The 22,053-nt window shown below is 46.5% G+C and overlaps 1 protein-coding gene across 6 annotated transcripts in view; it reads right to left on the reverse strand.

Moving 5' to 3' along the window:
- Positions 1 to 366: 366 nt before the first annotated feature.
- FGD2 (FYVE, RhoGEF and PH domain containing 2) overlaps positions 367 to 22,053 on the reverse strand; it is a 45,358-nt gene continuing 23,671 nt past the window's right edge. For 3 of the 6 annotated variants that reach the window (XM_082412593.1, XM_082412590.1, XM_082412588.1), the window contains 8 exons: positions 21,574 to 21,666; positions 13,570 to 13,649; positions 13,454 to 13,487; positions 12,910 to 13,002; positions 5,641 to 5,772; positions 2,651 to 2,797; positions 1,314 to 1,460; positions 367 to 966 (listed from right to left, as the gene is read on the reverse strand). In XM_082412593.1, coding sequence (XP_082268719.1) covers positions 751 to 966; positions 1,314 to 1,460; positions 2,651 to 2,797; positions 5,641 to 5,772; positions 12,910 to 13,002; positions 13,454 to 13,487; positions 13,570 to 13,649; positions 21,574 to 21,666 — 942 coding nt within the window. In that variant the 3' untranslated portion in view covers positions 367 to 750. The remainder of the gene's footprint in view (positions 967 to 1,313; positions 1,461 to 2,650; positions 2,798 to 5,640; positions 5,773 to 12,909; positions 13,003 to 13,453; positions 13,488 to 13,569; positions 13,650 to 21,573; positions 21,667 to 22,053) is intronic. The other 3 variants (XM_082412589.1, XM_082412591.1, XM_082412592.1) reach the window with 2 other exon arrangements.

Raw genomic sequence — 22,053 nt, forward strand, 5'->3', positions numbered from 1 at the left:
CACCTTAGTGCACTAGGTTAAAACCTGGCTCTGGCATCCACCAGCTGTGTGACCTTGAGCCAATGACTAAACCTCTCTAAGACTCAGTGTCCTCATCTGGAAAATGGGGATTATAAGTCCTGAAGGTAAAATGAGATAATCCATGTAAAACACTTAGAACAGTGCCTGCCTCAGTAGATGTTTGATATTTGTTATTATTATTAATCTCGTGCCTAGCGAGCACTTGGTAGTTTGCTTGCTTTGTTCTTCATCCGGATAACCTAGGCTGCACATCAGACTCATGTGGGTACTCCTAAAACATACCCATGCCTCCCCATCCCAGACCAGTCGAATCAGAAATCTTTGGTGATGGATCCAGGCATTGTATTTTTTGAATTTTTAGTTTATTTTTTTATTTATTTGTTGGTATCTTTTAAAGCTTCCCAGGTGATACATATGTGCAGCCAGGCTGTGAACCACATTGGTGACCAACAGTCCTGGGTTACCAGGGACTTTCCTCGTCTTAGCACTGAAAGTCCCACGTTCCAGGAACCCCCTCGGCCCTGGGCAAACTGGGATGCTTCGTCATCCCCTCCCCAAAGGAATGAACCCATGTTTTCTGAATCTCAAATCAGGACACACGGTCTGAACACAGACGACTGGAAATCGATTCTTTGAAAGCTCAGCTTGGGGTGGTGGGTCAGCTGAAGTGTCAGCCCGTGCGTGCGTGGCAGGAGCAGGGCTCTGAGGGGGAAGGGGGCCGGCTGTGGCTCAGTCAGACAGGTCCCTGTCGTTGGGCTCCCCGGGGCTCCAGCCGCTGGCCGCCCGCTCCATGGCCTTCACCCAGCGGTCCTTCAGCTCCTCGGTTTCGGCCTTGAAGGTGTAGAGCTGGCCTGACTGTTGCAGCTGGAAGACCCGGGGGTCCGCCTGGGGCCCAGTGGTCACCTGGTATCCCAGCAGGGGGATGGAGGTGTGGGCCCGCATGTCCTGGGAGGGGACGGGAGAGCTGTGGGCCGCTGTCCTCCCATTCGGCGCCACTGCCTCAGACGGCTGTTTGGACGGTACCAGGCACACACCTGCCTCTTGCCCCGCAAAAACCCATGAAGTGGGGTGGGGTGGCAGGAGGGCATTGAGGAAGAGGACTGGTCGCCCCCTGATGGCAAAGCAGTCGCGACCTGGAGTCTGGGCCCAGCTCTGAAAGCCACTAACGCTGTGACTTGAGGGAACCAGGTCCTCACTGAGCCTCACCTGACTTATGGGGCCAACAGTACTCACCCCCACCGCCACCCCTGACACGCACACATACTGTGAGGAGGGGCGGGGTGTGGCATTACCTGAGGGGCAGCGTAGGCATAGAGCACGAGGGGGTCATCCCGGGGGATCACGCACCAGCCCCGGGACCCGCTCTTGCCCCACTTGTCCCCGAGGAGCTGTAGGCAGCTGCACATTAGGCTCTGCTCGGACCCCGCTGCAGCTCCTTTCTGAAACCAGAGAGAGGAACTGTCAGGGAACAGAGCACCCACTACCGACAGATGTTGGTCATTAGAAATCACCCTTTCCAAACCTTACGGCAACCCTGCAAGGAGGTGTTATTTGCCCCTGAGGCTCAGAGAGGTCCCATCAGGGACTTGCAGTCACAGAGCTGGCCAGTGGCAGAGCTGCAGTCAAACCTCAGCCAGCCTGACCTCTGCACAGGTGCTGGGAGGGCTTATCCCCTGAGAGTTGCCCCAGGGGACAGAATTGGAGCCTGAAAAGGGGCAGACCATTCCCTCTCTCCAGGAGCAAAAGCTGTGTGGTGTGGCCTAGCGATTGGGGAGGGCGTGGGCAGGGCCGGGGCCTAAAAGAATGAGGGAGGATTGGAAAGTGGGCAGATGTCAGTGGAAAGGAATCAACTTGAACCTGGGAGCTGAGTTCAGCTGGAATAGGCTGGGGTCTTCTCCCACCTCCCAAGGACAGTGGGATGTCAACCTGGCTTTAATGAGGGAGTGGCAGAGGGATGCGGTAACCAGTGTCTGGGCTGGGTGCTAGTGCTCCAGAGGTGCTGACCAGCAGTGGGAGCAGCCTGGGAGCGCCTGGGGGGGTGGGGAGTGGCTCAGCCCTAAGGACAGCAGAGAATATCTGTGGTAGAGATCAGAGAGCTGGTTCCTAACTCGCTGTGTGACCTTGGATGAGTCACTTCTCTGGGCCTGGGTCTCCAACCAGCTGGTCCCGGAAGTCCCTTCCAATTACAATGGAGCCTCCAGGCTGCCTCTTCCCTGCAGTGGGACCCTGACCTGCAGCCTCAGTATCCCCATCTGTAAAATGGAATCAGCCGCACCAGCTCTCTTCACCTCCTGGGACTGCTGGGGCAGGGCATGGGGATGTGAACAGGAGTGGTCCAGAGTGGCCGTGCGATTATCGGATGAGGATGCAGAAGAAAGGTGGAGAGCCTGGGCCACAGCCTGGAGCCAAAAGTTGCTTCCATTTGGTGACAGGCCCAGCTCTGTTTCATTTGGCCAGGGCCGGGCCAGGGGTGGGGGTGTTCCGTGGGGGGCCGGGGGCGCTGTCTGTGGGCAGAGAGAGAAGGACGGGGAGTGTGACCACGGCAGGCTTGTTCCTCAGCACCGAGGACAGTGCCAGCACTTGGTGAGGCTGTGCACACATTTGCCTAGTAGAGGAAACCGGCCCTCACCTCCAGGATGCCGCGCCTCTTGTCCTCCTTGTCCTCGGGGAGCATGTTTCCGGTGAGGAACGTGTAGCAGTCTAAGCAGACTCGGTTGGGCCTGTTGTCATCGTATTTGAGCTCAGCCCGGTAGTCGGAGCACCTGGCACACACCACCTGGGGGAGGACAGGCAGGAGGGGCTTGGGGGCTGAGGTGAGGCATGGAGATCCCCGTTCGTGCCTTGGCCCAGGAGGTGGGGACGTGAGAGCAGCCGGAGACCGGAGGAAGAAAAAGAAAGTTTCAGGAGAGGGATGGAGGCAGAGCCGGGCATCCCCTGCGCTGGCAGAGGCCCAGCCACCTGGAGACTGCAGTGCAGGGGGAGAGTGCCCTCAGCTGGGGGCTTGAGGCCTGGCCCCCACTGCAGGAGCTCAACCTCTCTCCCTTCACGTTCCCCGTTGTGAGGGCAGCTACCGATCCCGGGGGCTTGACCTGCGCACACCCCTTGCATCTGATCACTTCTCTGAGTGCTCTCTCTCCCCTCTGCCATCTCACCTGACTCCCAGCAACCCCACCAGGTGACCAGCCCTGGGACTTTTACTCTCACCTGCAACGAGGGGACAGTGACTTGACGAAGGCCACAGAGCTCTCTGGCAGCAACCGGCCCTCCTCAAACAGAAGGTGTCTTTACAGTTCTACAGTTTAGCATTAAGAGTCATGCAGATTTTGCAGTCCACCCAATCCTAGAGTCAAACGTGTTCTGATACAAAAATGACGGGCTGGCTGTTTTTGCCAGGAAGACCCGCCACGTGGAGGCTGTGGAGTGGCGCCCGTCCCCCAGCCCACCACGAAGACGTCCCCAAGAAGGCCGTCACAGATCAGGCTGGGGAGATCGGGTGAAAGAGGCATGAGAAAACCTGGGGAGAAACACAGGCACTGCAGGATGTGACTTCCAGGAAGACTGGGGTGTCACAGTGAGTCCAGGATGTGGGATTGGAAATGGGGGCAAGAGGTAGAGACTTGGACGAAGGGTTATTCATCAGGGAGCCGGTCTGTGTGCCCAGCACAGCACGTGGCCTGGGAGGGAGCCACAGGGGAAGGCCTGGGCTTGTCCCACCGTCACCAGGATTCCCGTCTGGCAGGCGGGGAGGCAGAAACTGGGCACCCAACCACAGAAAGGATGACTCACAGAGTACAAAGGTTCACACGGGCAGGAGAAACCCCAGAATCGGGTGCCTCACACAGCCCCACACACAGGGCTTCAGCTACCTTGGGAATATTTTATTTTGTTTTTTAAGAGATTCAAATTTTTTAAATACAATTAGCACGTATTTATTTTCTCCTCTCTCCTCTACCAACTTTTTATTTTGAAAAATTTCAAACCTGAAGATAAGTTGAAAGAATAGTACAGTGATACCCCCACCACCAAATTCACGAATTGTGAACATTTTTGCCACTTCCGATTTCTCCCTCTCTCTTTCTCTCTCTCTCTATATATACATATATACACACACACACATACATATATATATTTTTTCTGAACCATTTGAGTTTAAATTACAGTCATCATGTCACACCACCCTTAAATATGTAGCTGGTGTCTCCTAAGAGCAAGGGCATTCTCCTCCCTATCCACGATGTCATGATCACACACAGGAAATTTAACATCGATACAATACTGTTACCTATACATGCTTCATAATCAAATTTCCCCCAATGGTCCCAGTAATGACTTCTGTTTCTGGTTCTGTTTTTCCCATCCAGGATTCGATCAAGGATCATACATTTCATTTAGTTCTCAGAATATTTTATTTCTTTTTTGTACCTGGAAGGCAGGTACACGGGTGTTGTTATGTTGTTCTTTGTGCCTCTTTGTGTTTCTTAACTATTTAAAATAATTTTTTAGAAACTACTTACAAAGTTACAAGTGTGAGTAGACTCAACTCTTATTTACTGATGTGACTCACCGAAAATGGGAGCTAATCCCCAGATCCTTTCTATTTGGCTCTGGTATGAAACTCACTTACACCTGAACATAGGTGTGTCCCAGTCCTAGAAATTTACTTTGTGTCCTGATTGCAGTTTAACACATTTGGGGACGCCTCGCTGACTGGCCCCAACCTGCCCAGCTGGTCTCCTCCTGTCCCCCGAGGTCATTAAAGACGGAGGTCATTAAAGGGCTTCTCTGTTTGCAGAGTAAATGGAGAGGGTTGTAATGTCAACAGAGAACAGCTCAAGTACAGCAAGTGCTTAAAAAGCAAAGCAAGATCTGCCTCTGATAACTGGGCCCGAGCTGACAAGAGGGAGGCGTGGCTCCTTCCTCAATCAGCTGGCGGCTGTTGCTCTGAGGGAGGCTGCCCAAGTGATTGAGGAGGGGGAAGGAAAGGGGGACAAGGAGAGGGAAGGGGGTGAACCTTCTTTTGTTGAGTCCTCACTACCACCCTGGAGGCAGGTGTTACTAATCCCCATTGTACAGGTGAGGAAGCTGAGGCTTGAACCTGGCGGGCAGAGTTAGTTAGCAGCAGAACTGAGCAGGTGCTGGAGTGCTGAGGATTTGCCAAGAAGAGGAGGGGACAGTTAGCTGAGGTCGGTCAAGAAAAGAGGACGGTGAGGGGTGGGTGAGTAACAGGCGTGGGGCTGATGAGGTGGTGGATGAAAGGTCCGACAGGGGCTGAAGGATTCGGGTGCCCCCACCCTGGAACTGGAGACCATTTCCTGGTGCTGGGCCCTGGGGGTCTTGGGAAATGGTGGTAAGGAAGCAGATGAATGAATAGGGTCAGCTTCCGGGAGTGTCTTGAGCAGGTCGCTTAACCTGTCTGAGCCTCGCGTCCTACCTGCAGAACGGGGCGAACAGCAGACCTGCTTCACACGTGGGCACCATGATGTCCAAACAAGGTAACTCACACACCTGGCACAGCTAGCGCCCAGCACTTCTGGCTGTACCGGTTGAAGCGGGCAGGGTTGGCAGGGATGGGAGGGCAGGGCCTGAGCTGGGAAGGCAGAGGCCGAGGTGGGTACTCACATAGCCGCAGGCCCGGCAGTGGTGGCGGCGGCGCATCAGGGCGTTGAAGGGCTCCTGGCAGCGCATACACATGGTCACCATCTTGTCACGGACCCACTGTGGTGCCCGGAGGCCCAGCTCCTCGGACTGCAGCTGTGGGGCGGCAGGGTGGGCACTTCAGGACCCCCTGTACCCACCTGCTTGTGGCAGAGATTATGTGTGCTATGCTTCCCAGTGGCTTCCACATGAAGCGGACTAGACGGATGAAGACCACGTATAGGGGAGGTCAGTTACTATGAGTCTTATTTTGCAGGTGAGGAAACTGAGGCCCAGAGAGGTCAAGGGACTCAGCAAAGACACCCAGCAGGCTAGAGTTCAGAGCTCAGATCTGAAATCAAGTCACAGACACTCTCCATAACTACCACCCCACCTGCCTTCCACCTTCCCTTGGTCTCACATTTTTCAGGGACTTTCAAAACCCAAACCTGGACGTGTGCTCACTCCCTCTTGGGAGAACACCAGAATCACAACTAACTGCTGAACAATCATCGACAGGAAGACAATGGAACTCACCAAAAAAGATACCTCACATCCAAAGACAAAGGAGAAGCACAATGAGATGGTAGGAGGGGTGCAATCACAATAAAATCAAATCCCGTAACTGCTGGGTGGTGACTCACAAACTGGAGAACACTTATACCACAGAAGCCCACCCACTGGAGTGAAGGTTCTGAGCCCCACGTCAGGCTTCCCAACCTGGGGGTCCGGCAACAGGAGGAGGAATTCCTAGAGAATCAGACTTTGAAGGCTGGCGGGATTTGATTGCAGGACTTCAACAGGACTGGGGGAAACAGAGACTCCACTCTTGGAGGGCATTCACAAAGTAGTGTGCGCATCGGGACCCAGGGGAAGGGGCAGTGACCCCATAGGAGACCGAACCAGACCTAACTGGTAGTGTTGGAGGGTCTCCTGCAGAGGCGGGGGGTGGCTGTAGCTCACTGTGAGGACAAGGACACTGGCAGCAGAAGTTCTGGGAAGCACTCCTTGGCATGAGCCCTCCCAGGGTCCGCCATTAGCCCCACCAAAGAGCCGGGTAGGCTCCAGTGTTGGGTCGCCTCAGGCCAAACATCCAACAGGGAGGGAACCCAGCCCCACCCATCAGTAGACAAGTGAATTAAAGTTTTACTGAGCTCTGCCCACCAGAGCAATACCTAGTTCTACCCACCACCAGTCCCTCCCATCAGGAAGCTTGCACAAGCCTCTTAGAAAGCTTCATCCACCAGAGGGCAGAGAGCAAAAGCAAGAAGAACTACAATTCTGCAGCGTGTGGAAGGAAAACCACATTCACAGAAAGATAGACAAAATGAAAAGGCAGAGAACTTTGTACCAGATGAAGAAACAAGATAAAACCCCAGATAAACAACTAAATGAAGTGCAGATAGGCAACCTTCCAGAAAAAGAATTCAGAATAATGATAGTGAAGATGATCCAGGACCTCGGAAAAAGAATGGAGGCAAAGATCGAGAAGATGCAAGAAATGTTTAACAAAGATCTAGAAGAATTAAAGAACAAACAAACAGAGATGAACAATACAATAACTGAAATGAAAAGTACACTAGAAGGAATCAATAGCAGAATAACTGAGGCAGAAGAACGGATAAGTGACCTGGAAGACAGAATGGTGGAATTCACTGCCATGCAACAGAATAAAGAAAAAAGAATGAAAAGAAATGAAGACAGCCTAAGAGACCTCTGGGACAACATTAAATGCAACAACATTTGCATTATAGAGGTCCCAGAAGGAGAAGAGAGAGAGAAAGGTCCTGAGAAAATATTTGAAGAGATTATAGTTGAAAACTTCCCTAACATGGGAAAGGAAATAGCCACCCAAGTCCAGGAAGCACAGAGAGTCCCAGGCAGGAAAAACCCAAGCAGAAACACACCAAGACACCTAGTAATCAAACTGACAAAAATTAAAGACAAAGAAAAATTATTGAAAGCAACAAGGGAAAAATGACAAATAACATACAAGGGAACTCCCATAATGTTAATAGCTGATTTCTCAGCAGAAACTCTACAAGCCAGAAGGGAGTGGCACGATATATTTAAAGTGATGAAAGGGAAGAACCTACAACCAAGATTACTCTACCTGGCAAGGATCTCATTCAGAGTCAGCAGAGAAATCAAAAGCTTTACAGACAAGCAAAAGCTAAGAGAATTCAACACCACCAAACCAGCTCTACAACAAATGCTAAAGGAACTTCTCTAAGTGGGAAACACAAGAGAAGAAAAGGGCCTACAAAAACAAACCCAAAACAATTAAGAAAATGGTAATAGGAACATACATATCAATAATTACCTTAAACGTGAATGGATTAAATGCTCCAACAAAAAGACACAGGCTCGGGGCTTCCCTGGGGCGCAGTGGTTGAGAATCTGCCTGCCAATGCAGGGGACACGGGTTCGAGCCCTGGTCTGGGAAGATCCCACATGCCTCGGAGCAACTAGGCCCGTGAGCCACAATTACTGAGCAGGCGCGTCTGGAGTCTGTGCTCCGTAACAAGAGAGGCCGCGATAATGAGAGGCCCGCGCACCGCGATGAAGAGTGGCCCCCACTTGCCGCAACTAGAGAAAGCCCTCGCACAGAAACGAAAACCCAACACAGCCATAAATAAATAAATAAATAAATAAATAATCCCCCCCCCAAAAAAAAAAAAAAGACACAGGCTCGCTGAATGGATACAAAAACAAGACCCATATATATCTTGTCTACAAGAGACCCACTTCAGACCTAAGGACACATACAGACTGAAAGTGAGGGGATGGAAAAAGATATTCCATGCAAATGGAAATCAAAAGAAAGCTGGAGTAGCTATACTCATATCAGATAAAATAGACTTTAAAATAAAGAATGTTACAAGAGACATGGAAGGATACTACATAATGATCAAGGGATCAATCCAAGAAGAAGCTATAGCAATTATAAATATATATGCACCCAACACAGGAGCACCTCAATACATAAAGCAACTGCTAACAGCTATAAAAGAGGAAATCAACAGTAACAAAATAATAGTGGGGGACTTTAACACCTCACTTATACCAGTGGACAGATCATCCAGACAGAAAATTAATAAGGAAACACAAGCTTTAAATGACACAATAGACCAGATAGATTTAATTGATATTTATAGGACATTCCATCCAAAAACAGCAGATTACACTTTCTTCTCAAGTGCACATGGAACATTCTCCAGGATAGATCACATCTTGGGTCACAAATCAAGCCTCGGTAAATTTAAGAAAATTGAAATCATATCAAGCATCTTTTCTGACCACAACGCTATGAGACTAGAAAGCAATTACAGGGAAAAAACCATAAAAAACACAAACACATGGAGGCTAAACAATACGTTACTAAATAACCAAGAGATCACTGAAGAAATCAAAGAGGAAATCAAAAAATACCTAGAGACATATTACAACGAAAACACGACAATCCAAAACCTATGGGATGCAGCAAAAGCAGTTCTAAGAGGGAAGTTTATAGCAATACAAGTCTACCTCAAGAAACAAGAAAAATCTCAAATAAACAATCTAACCTTACACCTAAAGGAACTAGAGAAAGAAGAACAAACAAAACCCAAAGTTAGTAGAAGGAAAGAAATCATAAAGATCAGAGCAGAAATAAATGAAATAGAAACAAAGAAAACAATAGCAAAGATCAATAAAACTAAAAGCTGGTTCTTCGAGAAGATGAACAAAATCGATAAACCTTTAGCCAGACTCATCAAGAAAAAGAGGGAGAGGACTCAAATCAATAAAATTAGAAATGAAAAAGGAGAAGTTACAACGGACACCACAGAAATACAAAAGCATCCTAAGAGACCACTACAAGCAACTCTGTGCCAATAAAATGGGCAACCTGGAAGAAATGGACAAATTCTTAGAAAGGTATAACCTTCCAAGACCGAACCAGGAAGAAATAGAAAATATGAACAGACCAATCACAAGTAATGAAATTGAAACTGTGATTAACAATCTTCCAACACACAAAAGTCCAGGACCAGATGGCTTCACAGGTGAATTCTATCAAACATTTAGAGAAGAGCTAACACACATCCTTCTCAAACTCTTCCAAAATATCGCAGAGGAAGGAACACTCCCAAACTCATTCTATGAGGCCACCATCACGCTGATACCAAAACCAGACAAAGATACTACAAAAAAAGAAAATTACAGACCAGTATCACTCATGAATATAGATGCAAAAATCCTCAACAAAATACTAGCAAACAGAATCCAACAACACATTAAAAGGATCATACACCATGATAAAGTGGGATTTATCCCAGGAATGCAAGGATTCTTCAGTATATGCAAATCAAACAATGTGATACACCATATTAACAAACTGAAGAAGAAAAACCATATGATCATCTCAATAGATGCAGAAAAAGCTTTTGACAAAATTCAACACCCATTTATGATAAAAACTCTCCAAAAAGTGGGCATAGAGGGAAACTACCTCAACATAATAAAGGCCATATATGACAAACCCAGAGCAAACATCATTCTCAATGGTGAAACACTGAAAGCATTTCCTCTAAGATCAGGAACAAGACAAGGATGTCTACTCTCGCCACTATTATTCAACATAGTTTTGGAAGTCCTAGCCACGGCAATCAGAGAAGAAAAAGAAAGAAAAAGAATATAAATTGGAAAAGAAGAAGTAAATCTGTCACTGTTTGCAGATGACATGATACTATACATAGAGAATCCTAAAGATGCCAACAGAAAACTACTAGAGCTAATCAATGAATCTAGTAAAATTTCAGGATACAAAATTAATGCACAGAAATCTCTTGCATTCCTATATACTAACAACGAAAGATCAGAAAGAGAAATTAAGGAAACAATCCCATTCACCATTGCAACAAAAGTAATAAAATACCTAGGAATAAACCTACTTAAGGAGACAAAAGACCTGTACTCAGAAAACTATAAGACACTGATGAAAGAAATCAAAGATGACACAAACAGATGGAGAGATATACCATGTTCTTGGATTGGAAGAATCAATATTGTGAAAGTGACTATACTACCCAAAGCAATCTACAGATTCAATGCAATTCCTATCAAATTACCAGTGGCATTTTTTACAGAACTAGAACAAAAATTAAAATTTGTATGGAGACATAGAAGACCCTGCATAGCCAAAGCAGTTTTGAGGGAAAAAAACGGAGCTGGAGGAATCAGACTCCCTGACTTCAGACTATACTACAAAGCTACAGTAATCAAGACAATATGGCACTGGCACAAAAACAGAAATACAGATCAATGGAACAGGATAGAAAGCCCAGAGATAGACCCACACACCTATATGGTCAACTAATCTATGACAAAGGAGGCAAGGATATACAATGGAGAAAAGACAGTCTCTTCAATAAGTGGTGCTGGGAAAACTGGACAGCTACGTGTAAAAGAATGAAATTAGAACACTCCCTAACACCATACACAAAAATAAACTCAAAATGGATTAGAGACCTAAATGTAAGACTGGACACTATAAAACTCTTAGAGGAAAACATAGGAAGAACATTCTTTGACATAAATCACAGCAAGATCTTTTGATCCACCTCCTAGAGTAATGGAAATAAAAACAAAAATAAACAAATGGGACCTAATGAAACTTAAAAGCTTTTGCAAAGCAAAGGAAACTACAAACAAGACGAAAAGACAACCCTCAGAATGGGAGAAAATATTTGCAAACGAATCAACGGACAAAGGATTAATCTCCAAAATATATAAACAGCTCATGCCATTCAATATTAAAAAAACAAACAACCCAATCAAAAAATGGGCAGAAGACCTAAATAGACATTTCTCCAAAGAAGACATACAGATGGCCAAGAAGCACATGAAAAGCTGCTCAACCTCACTAATTATTAGAAAAATGAAATCAAAACTACAATGAGGTATCACCTCACATCAGTTAGAATGGGTATCATCAGAAAATCTGCAAACAGCAAATGCTGGAGAGAGTGTGGAGAAAAGGGAACCCTCTTGCACTGTTGGTGGGAATGTAAATTGACACAGCCACTATGGAGAACAGTATGAAGTCTCCTTAAAAAACTAAAAATAGAACTATCATATGACCCAGCAATCCCACTACTGGGCATATACCCAGAGAAAACCATAATTCAAAAAGACACATGCACCCTAATGTTCATTGCAGCATTATTTACAATAGCCAGGTCATGGAAGCAACCTAAATGCCCATCAACAGACGAATGGATAAAGAAGTTGTGGTACATATATACAATGGAATAGTACTCAGCCGTAAAAAGGAACGAAATTGGGTCATTTGTAGAGACGTGGATGGATCTAGAGACTGTCATACAGAGTGAAGTAAGTCAGAAAGAGAAAAACAAGTATCGTATATTAATGCATATATGTGGAACCTACAAAAATGGTACAGATGAACTGGTTTGCAGGCCAGAAATAGAGACACAGATGTAGAGAACAAACGTATGGATACCAAGGGGGGAAAGTGGCGGGGGTGGGGTGGTGGTGGTGGGATGAACTGGGAGATTGGGATTGAAGTGTATACACTAATATGTATAAAATAGATTAATAAGAACCTGCTGTATAAAAAATAAATATAATTAAATTTTAAAATTCAAAAAAAAAATGATAAATGTTGGGAGACAGTTCTCCTAGGGTCTCTTGTGTTTCCTTTTTTCTGGACTGTCTTTTCAAGAATCTTCCTATAGCAATCAGCCTTGAAAATAGATGTTGTCTCTCTAGAGCATAGGGCAGACATGCTCACTGCACATTATAAAAGATTCAGAGACTGATTTGCTTTTATTTGCTGACATAGTCAATTCTGGTTCTTTCAAACCGAGGACCAGTCCCTGCCCTTGGAGCATGAATTAATAGAGATAAATAAAGAACTCTTGGAAGATAGCAAAAAAAAAAAAGAAAAACCCAAACCTGCACACACACACCACCCCCACAGACCGAGTTATACATATAGATGTAAAATCCTTCCTAGGGGTAGTTGCATATAAAGCCTCCCAAAGGAATTTTTTGCTAATGGGGGAATCTTTGGCATTGAGTTTCTGAGTAGGGTGATGTTGGCGTGTGTGAGCTTCCCCTGATCCCTTCAAATCATTCATGGTGGGTGACACTCTCCAGCCCTCCAAACTGGCCTAGGTAGAACAAAGAGAGGGAATCATTCCTGTGTAAGGCTGGCGGCTCTAGGAGGGATACAGAGCCTTCATTTACCTCCTGCTCCTGGGTGTCTCCCTCAGGGCTCTGGAACGCAGCTTTGAAGGTTTCATTCCGCTTCTCGATTTGGTCAATGGCGGCTTGGCAGGCCTGGGGCAGGGGGAGGGGCACAGGAAGGTGGTTGGGGGGGGGCAGGAAGGGCTTGCTCATCTGTGAATCCATCTACACATTCCACAAACATTGCTGAAAGCCTACTGGGTGCTAGGCGCTATATTCTAAGTGTACATTGCCTGATTTAAGGGAGGAGAAAATATTAGCCCCAGATTACAGATGTGAAAACTGAGGCTCAGAGATATTAAGTGACTTGCCCCAGGCCACCCAGCTAGGCAGTGAGAGGCAGCAAGATTTGAACCCAGGTCTGACTCCAACTACTACAGAGCAACTTTGAGGAAGAACAGGGAGCAAGCAGGCGGGTGTGCACTCACACACACACACACACACACACACACACACACACACACACACACACACAGCATCCCTCCCTCCCCCACAGCCTGGGTAGGGAGGTCAGAATCCTAGGGGCCCTGGAACATTCTGATACCTGCAACCAGGAGATCATTTCCTCCTGGGACCTGCTTGGAAAGTGAACACAGGTGTTGAGGAGAGCAGCCCCTCCCAGTTTTCCCATCTTGCCCGGCCCTCAGCCTGCCTGCCTACCGGGCCCGCAGCTCCAGGGTGCGCTGCTTCCCGGACACCAGGAAGGAGTGGGGGAACTCGGCGTCAGTCAGCTCCCGCACCTGCTCGGAATGGGAGGGAGAGACTGTTCAGACTTGCCCACCCGCCCCCCAGGCACTGTGGCAGGGAGGTAGGTGAACTGTGCCCCAAGGACAATTCAAATTAGAGACAAGAATAGGGAGCTTGTTCAATTGCTCCCTAACCCCATCAAGCCAAGCAAATACGCCTGCAACCTGGCCTCGCTCTGTACAGCAAATGGGACTTAGGGCTCCTGGAACTTTAGCAGATAAGTTGGCCCAGTGTGAGGTAGGGATGACAGTTCCTGACAAAGGAGTCACCCGAAATGGAAACTGGGTCACAAATTGCGTTTGGGGACACAGCTTTTTCAAGACCAGATGTACGGCCTAGAACAAGACCCTTTTACCCCGTAAGAGTGAATGAAGGAATTGACCACCCAATTCACAGATCCAACAGACCCCCCCCACTTCCTGTCGTTTACCATCCTTGTCCCAGAACTCCACAGGTCCCAAGTCCGTTATGAAAGCCACCCGTCACAGAGCACCTACTCTGTGACAGCCACTGAGCACCCCACACATGTTCTCATTTAATCAGCACAACTGCTGAACCCACTCATCAATCCTAATGCTCAATGGCCATCATGTGCCCCTGAGGGCAATGCCTGTCAACAGCTACGGTCCCCTGGCACAGGTGAGTCTATGGTTACCTAGCAGTTTACAAGAAATATGGGGGACCGAGGGACATGCTGAATGACACCACAGGGGTGCGGTCAGCAAAATCCAGACTGTGAGAAACTCTACCAGGGCAATGATCCGATTTCTTCAACTAATAAATGAGAGAAAAACTAGGAGAGGGAGGGATAATGGATAAAAAGGGATGTAAGAAGCATATTACAAATGATTCAAACAGATCAGCTGTGAGAAGACAATTATGAGACAGTCAAGGAAAACCAAGGGATCTTAATGTTATTAAATAATTACCATTAATTTGTTAGATGTAATAATGGTACTGTTGGCAACTTTTTTTTTTTTTTTATTAGGCATCAATTTTATACACATCAGTGTATACATGTCAATCCCAACTGCCCAATTCAGCACACCACCATCCCCACCCCACCGCAGTTTTCCTCCCTTGGTGTCCATATGTCCATTCTCTACATCTGTGTCTCAACTTCTGCCCTGCAAACTGGCTCATCTGTACCATTTTTCTAGGTTCCACATACATGCATTAATATACGATATTTGTTTTTCTCTTTCTGACTTACTTCACTCTGTATGACAGTCTCTAGATCCATCCACGTCTCAACAAATGACTCAATTTCGTTCCTTTTTATGGCTGAGTAATATTCCATTGTATATATGTACCACAACTTCTTTATCCATTCGTCTGTTGATGGGCATTTAGGTTGCTTCCATGACCTGGCTATTGTAAATAGTGCTGCAATGAACATTCGGGTACATGTGTCTTTTTGAATTACGGTTTTCTCTGGGTATATGCCCAGTAGTGGGATTGCTGGGTCATATGGTAATTCTATTTTTAGTTTTTTAAGGAACCTCCATATTGTTCTCCATAGTGGCTGTATCAATTTACATTCCCACCAACAGTGCAAGAGGGTTCCCTTTTCTCCACACCCTCTCCAGCATTTGTTGTTTGTAGATTTTCTGATGATGCCCATCCTAACAGGAGTGAGGTGATACCTCATTGTAGTTTTGATTTGCATTTCTCTAATAATTAGTGATGTTGAGCATCTTTTCATGTGCTTCGTGGCCGTCTGTATGTCTTCTTTGGAGAAATGTCTATTTAGGTCTTCTGCCCATTTTTTGATTGGGGTGTTTGTTTCTTTAATATTGAGCTGAATGAGCTGTTTATATATTTTGGAGATTAATCCTTTGTCCGTTGATTCGTTTGCAAATATTTTCTCCCATTCTGAGGGTTGTCTTTTCGTCTTTTTTATGGTTTCCTTTGCTGTGCAAAAGCTTTGAAGTTTCATTAGGTCCCATTTGTTTATTTTTGTTTTTATTTCCATTACTCTAGGAGGTGGATCAAAAAAGATCTTGCTGTGATTTATGTCAAAGAGTGTTCTGCCTATGTTTTCCTCTAAGAGTTTTATAGTGTCCAGTCTTATATTTAGGTCTCTAATCCATTTTGAGTTTATTTTTGTGTATGGTGTTAGGGAGTATTCTAATTTCATTCTTTTACACGTAGCTGTCCAGTTTTCCCAGCACCACTTATTGAAGAGACTGTCTTTTCTCCATTGTATATCTTTTCCTCCTTTGTCATAGATTAGTTGACCATAGGTGCGTGAGTTAATCTCTGGGCTTTCTATCTTGTTCCATTGATCTATGTTTCTGTTTTTGTGCCAGTACCATATTGTCTTGATTACTGTACTTTGTAGTATAGTCTAAAGTCAGGGAGTCTGATTCCTCCAGCTCCATTTTTTTCCCTCAAGACTGCTTTGGCTATTCGGGGTCTTTTGTGACTCCATACAAATTTTAAGATGATTTGTTCTAGCTCCGTAAAAAATGCCATTGGTAATTTGATAGGGATTGCATTGAATCTGTATATTGCTTTGGGTAGTATACTCATTTTCACAATGTTGATTCTTCCAATCCAAGAACATGGTATATCTCTCCATCTGTTGGTATCATCTTTAATTTCTTTCATCAGTGTCTTATAGTTTTCTGCATACAGGTCTTTTGTCTCCCTAAGTAGGTTTATTCCTAGGTATTTTATTCTTTTTGTTGCAATGGTAAATGGGAGTGTTTCCATAATTTCTCTTTCAGATTTTTCATCATTAGTGTATAGGAATGCAAGAGATTTCTGTGCATTCATTTTGTATCCTGCAACTTTACCATATTCATTAATTAGCTCTAGCAGTTTTCTGGTGGCAGTTTTAGGATTCTCTATGTATAGTATCATGTCATCTGCAAACAGTGACAGTTTTACTTCTTCTTTTCCAATTTGTATTCCTTTTATTTCTTTTTCTTCTCTGACTGCCGTGGCTAGGACTTCCAGAACTATGTTGAATAATAGTGGTGAGAGTGGACATCCTTGTCTTGTTCCTGATCTTAGAGGAAATGCTTTCAGTTTTTCACCATTGAGAATGATGTTTGCTCTGGGTTTGTCATATATGGCCTTTATTATGTTGAGGTAGTTTCCCTCTATGCCCACTTTTTGGAGAGTTTTTATCATAAATGGGTGTTGAATTTTGTCAAAAGCTTTTTCTGCATCTATTGAGATGATCATATGGTTTTTCTTCTTCAGTTTGTTAATATTGTGTATCACATTGTTTGATTTGCATATACTGAAGAATCCTTGCATCCCTGGGATAAATCCCAGTTTATCATGGTGTATGATCCTTTTAATGTGTTGTTGGATTCTGTTTGCTAGTATTTTGTTGAGGATTTTTGCATCTATATTCATGAGTGATATTGGTCTGTAATTTTCTTTTTTTGTAGTACCTTTGTCTGGTTTTGGTATTACCATTAATTTGTTAGATGTAATAATGGTACTGTTGGCAACTTTTAGGGCAAGAAAAAGAGTTCTTATTTCTTAAAGAGACATACTGAAGTATTTATAGGTGAAATGATTATGTGTCTGAGATTTGCTCTTATATAATCCATTGGAAAAGGGGATTAAGAGGGGGACTGCTGAGGAAACCAGTTTTAGCCAGGTGATGAGTATATGGGGGTTCATTGTACCATTTTCTCAGCTTAAAAGTGTCCAGAATAAAAAGTTAAAGAAAATCTTCACAGCAGTCTGGACAGGTAGATATTATCACCCTCATTTGGGAGATGAGAACATGAAGATCAGAGAGGGCAAGAGACCTGCTTGAGGTCACACAGCACCTAAAGAGCATAATGAAGATTCAAATTCAGGTTTTTGGTCCCCAAGGGTAAAGCAGACCCCACTCCCAGAGCCTAGTAAGCACAGACCTCTCCCAGGCAATGTGGAGACAGTCACAAAGAGAAGCTAAGATACAGACCTAGAGCCCAAGGGCCTAGCATGGAGGAACTTTGTTGTCACTGAATCCACCTGACATTTGGGCCCCTCTGCTGGCTCCCTGCCACGAGGTGACCAGGCCTTGGCACACTTTCAGGCGGCCCACCACACCCCAGAGAGCATGACTCTGGGCACATCCTTCCTCATGTTAGGCCTAGTCTACCTCTCGGGCCCACAGAACCAGTCTATTCCCTCTAGAAGGGGCCTGATGTGATTTGCACTTGATACCCTTGACGATGGGGAGGCTCTAAGGGTTTATAAATGGAGAAGCTCATGTGGAGAGAGGTGTTTGGGAAAGCCACTCCAGCAGCTATGTATAAGGGTCGAAGGGCTGGGGAAAATGGGACAAACCAGCAGCCCAGAGGCCAGTTAGGAAGGGATACCTTGAATGGTCCATGCCTGCCTGGAGAGAGAAAAGGTTTCTACCTGGGGAACAGTATCAGGAATCTGGCAAGACTCCATGCCTGATTGGGTGAAGGAGAGGGGAGAGAGGAAAGAAGGGAGAAATCTAAGGTCTGGAGGCCACGGCCAGGAAGAAACATGATGCTTTTAATAGAAAAAGGGGAACTGGGAAGAGCCCCTGACCTGAGGGACCACCTCTGAAGAGGGGCAGGATGAAGGTTTCTAGAGGACAATTCCCCGAGCTCCGCCATACCCAGGCTCAACCACCAGACTTGGCCGGTTCAGGCCCTGCCAGCCCACACAGTGCCTTTGTGCTAATTAGAGAAAGACACCCCTTCCTTAAAACACTTTACTGACATCTGTGGGCAAACTGGCGTACTATTCAGTCAAGTGTCTGGTTTGTTGAACCAGAACTTGACTGCCATCTGCCGGACAGCGAGAACTGTAAATATGCAATCTATGCTGTCGTCTGTGGGTGAGGTGTGCTCTTCTTAATTGACGTGTGCTCGCACAGCGCACAACCTGCACAGGTGTCCATGGAGACGCTGAGTACATATGTACCCTCACCCTCTCCTTCTTCCCAGGCTGCCCCTGTACAGGATGGTACAACGATAGGACCAAGTCAGACCGTGGGGGGCGAATCAGCTGCTGAGAACTAGGCCTCCTTGACACTCAGGAAGGAGGAGGCCAGGGGGTCGTGGCCAGTGGGAGCCATCATGTTGGTCAAAGGTCAGACCCGCCTCCAAACCTTAGACTCAGGAAATGATTGCTGCACAAATGCGGGTAGGTGGACAGCTCTGCTCCTGCCAGGCTCGTGCCATCCAGGAGTGGGCGCTGTGCGGCCACCAGAGCACCAGACACACCCTGTAGGGAATATGTTCACTGGGACTGGAGACGCCGGGAACTCAGCACACACTGGGCCCGGGAGCCCTCGGCACATACCCTGAGCATCTGACACTGTCAGGCCCATTTCTATGTATTTTCTCTTTACAATAGTCTGTTGTGGTCTCCATATTTCTTGGCTTTTCTATCTGTCAATCTCTGCCTCTCTTTTTCTATGCCTGGGTCTCTGCCAGTCCTAAGACAGGGCTGCCTGTCTCCATTTCTCTGTCTGTAACTCTCCATAACCTGCCTTTCCCAGTCTCACTCACCAAGGCTCCCAGACGTACAAGCTTGCACACACCCTGGCCTCTGGGACATTCTGGCCACTTCAGTTAGGAAAGCTGGACGACGCAGGGTGGGGGGGCTGCATTCCTAGAGGACCTCAGCCAGCTGAGGTATGGGGGATGGGCTGTGAAGCCCCAGAAGGTGCCCAAGTCCCTCCATCAGCCCTCATCACCTGCAGGCTACACCCCACCCCCAAGCCCTTGATTCAGCCTCAAATGCCAGGCAAGCCCAGTCAGCAGCAGGGGCAAGGCGCTCCTGCTGGGGGCTCTCAGAGGCTCAGGGGTTCTCCAGAGGCGGAAGTGTCCTGGTTCCAGTTCTGCCTGCAGCAGATCCTGGGAGATGGGTGGGGGGAGGGGGAGTCAATAGGGATAGGGAAGGGGGAGATGGAAGGGTACCAAGATAGGCCAGATCTGACCTCTGCTTCTTCCAGCCCCAGCCACCAGGACTCAGGAGCGATCAGAGAGGGGCTGTCAAGAAGTTTCCCCTCCCATTTCCTCCACTATGCCTGCAATTCCGCCCTATGCTTTATCTTTCCAGGTTGGAGCCTTAGTAGGAGATTGTATAGTATGCTGATTAGGTACAGAGGCTCTGGACTCTGTTATACCTGAGTTTGATCATGCAAACCAGGATTTGCTGTGTGACCCCCAAGCAAGTTACTTAACCTTTCTGGGCCTTGGTTTTTTTTTATTTTTAAAAAGACTTTTTTTTAAAGATCAGTTTTATGTTCACAGCATAATTGAGAGGAAGGTACAGAGATTTCCCATATACTCCCTGAGCCCACATATGCACAGCCTCCTCCATGAATAACATTCCCCCACCAGAATGGTACATTTGTTAGAATCAATGAATCTACACTGACACATCATTATTACCCAAGGTTCATAGTTTACATCAGGGTTCACTCTTGGTGTTGTACATTCTGTGGGTTTGGATAAATGTGTAATGCCTGTTATCTACCATTATAGTACCATACAAAATAGTTTTACTGCCCTTAAAATCCTCCAGGTTCATCCCTCTCTTCCCCCAACCACTGGTAACCACTGATCCTCTTGCTGTCTCCATAGTTTTGTCTTTTCCAGAATGTCGTATCATTGGAATCACATAGTATTGTACATAGTATGTATGTATATATGTAGCCTTTTCAGATAGGCGTCTTTCACTTAGTGATATGCATTTAAGTTTCCTCCATGTTTCTTCATGGCTTAATAGCTCATTTCTTTTTATCACTGAATAATATTCCATTGTCTGGATGTACCGCTTTATTTCCTTATTTTTAAAAGTGGGATTAACTACAGATATACTTAGACACAGGCATACTGTACACAGTTATTCACTGCAGTCTCATTTGCAGACACTGACAACTGAGAACAATCTAAATGTCTGTCAGTAGAGGATTGGCTGAACAAATTACGGTACATCCACATGCCGGGATGCTATGCAGCTACGCAAAAGGATGAGGAAGCTCCTAACGAACTGACTTCCAAGCATCTCCAGAATTAGTAGTTAGTTAAAAAAGTCAAGCGCAGAATAGTGTATGTGAAAAATAGTCTCACTGTTTATGTGAAACAAAAGTAAGGAAGCCATAATGAATATGTTATTAGTTTGTGTATGCAAAGACTACCTCTGGAAGGCCTCACAAGAAGCAAAGGCTGCCTCCAGGAAGGGGAACTAGGGGATGGGGTGCATATATATGCAATATATATTGCATATATTTTTGATATAGTTTGATTTTGGAATGTGTATTATCTATATTTTTAGGTAATAAAGTTATTATTTTTAAAAGATTTTTAAAAACCAAAAAAATGCAGGGGATAATAACAGCCCCTATATCACGGGGCTGTTAAGAGGATCCAGTGGGATGATCTAGGGCCCAACCCAACCCGCAGTGACCGCCCAGTCGATGGGCACTACTATGGACTGCTGTGCTGTCTCCGCTCATTTGTGGCCATCTCTGGATGGGGACACACTCAAGTCAGCAGCTGAGCTGAAAGTGGAGACCCTTCCTACTCAAAGTGTGGCCTGGGGAGCTGCAGTACTGGCATCACCCAGGAGCTGGTTAGAAATGCAGAATCTCCAGCCCCTCTCCAGACCTCCTGAATCAGAACCCACATTTTAACAAGACTCCCAGGGGATTCATGCACGTATTAAAGTTTTCAAAATACTGATGTAGATGGTAGGGAAAGCAGAGCAAAGCTGGGAGCTGGGAAGGGCCCTGGACAGGAAGGCTGGGAGGCCAGGTGGGAGAGATCTAACCCCAAAACTTTTCCACCTTCATGTTGCCACGGACCTGACACACCTGGGTTCCTAGACTGAGACCCAGGTTGGCCCCTCCTGCTACTCCCCATACTCGGTCCCACCCTTGGGGTAAAGCCCGAAGGCGGTTGGGGTGCCTCTTACCTTCATGCTGGCCACGTCGATACGGGTCCTGACCTGGAATTGGGCGCCCACCTGGATGACCCTGGGCACACAGTAGAGCAGCATGTTGTTGAACTGCAGGAGACACAAGCATGAGTGTGTACACAGTGGCAAGGGCAGGAAGGACAATCAGGCAGGCTTCCCTGGGCGTGGGCTGAGCCCCACTGGGTCTCCCTCCCCTCTCGCCACCCGCTGGGCCAGCTCACAGGACCTCACAGGTGTGATGAGGAAGTGGTTGTCTAGCCCCAATCCAACAGGTAGGTCACTGAAGGGCTGCCCTACCTGTGGGCATCAAGGGACCTCATCAGACCTCAGAAACCTACGAGGCCTTTCTCACAGGGGCCAAGGGTGGCAGGGGCTTATGAGAGATTGTAGCTCCCTCCCCAAAACCTTCAGGTGGGACCAGTTTCCAGATCTCCAGGAGATACCCTGGCTTCTTCAGTGCAAACCAGGGCAATTCTT

The sequence above is a fragment of the Balaenoptera physalus genome (assembly GCF_965194825.1).
Source record: "Balaenoptera physalus genome assembly, chromosome: 11".
Lineage (NCBI taxonomy): Eukaryota > Metazoa > Chordata > Mammalia > Artiodactyla > Balaenopteridae > Balaenoptera > Balaenoptera physalus.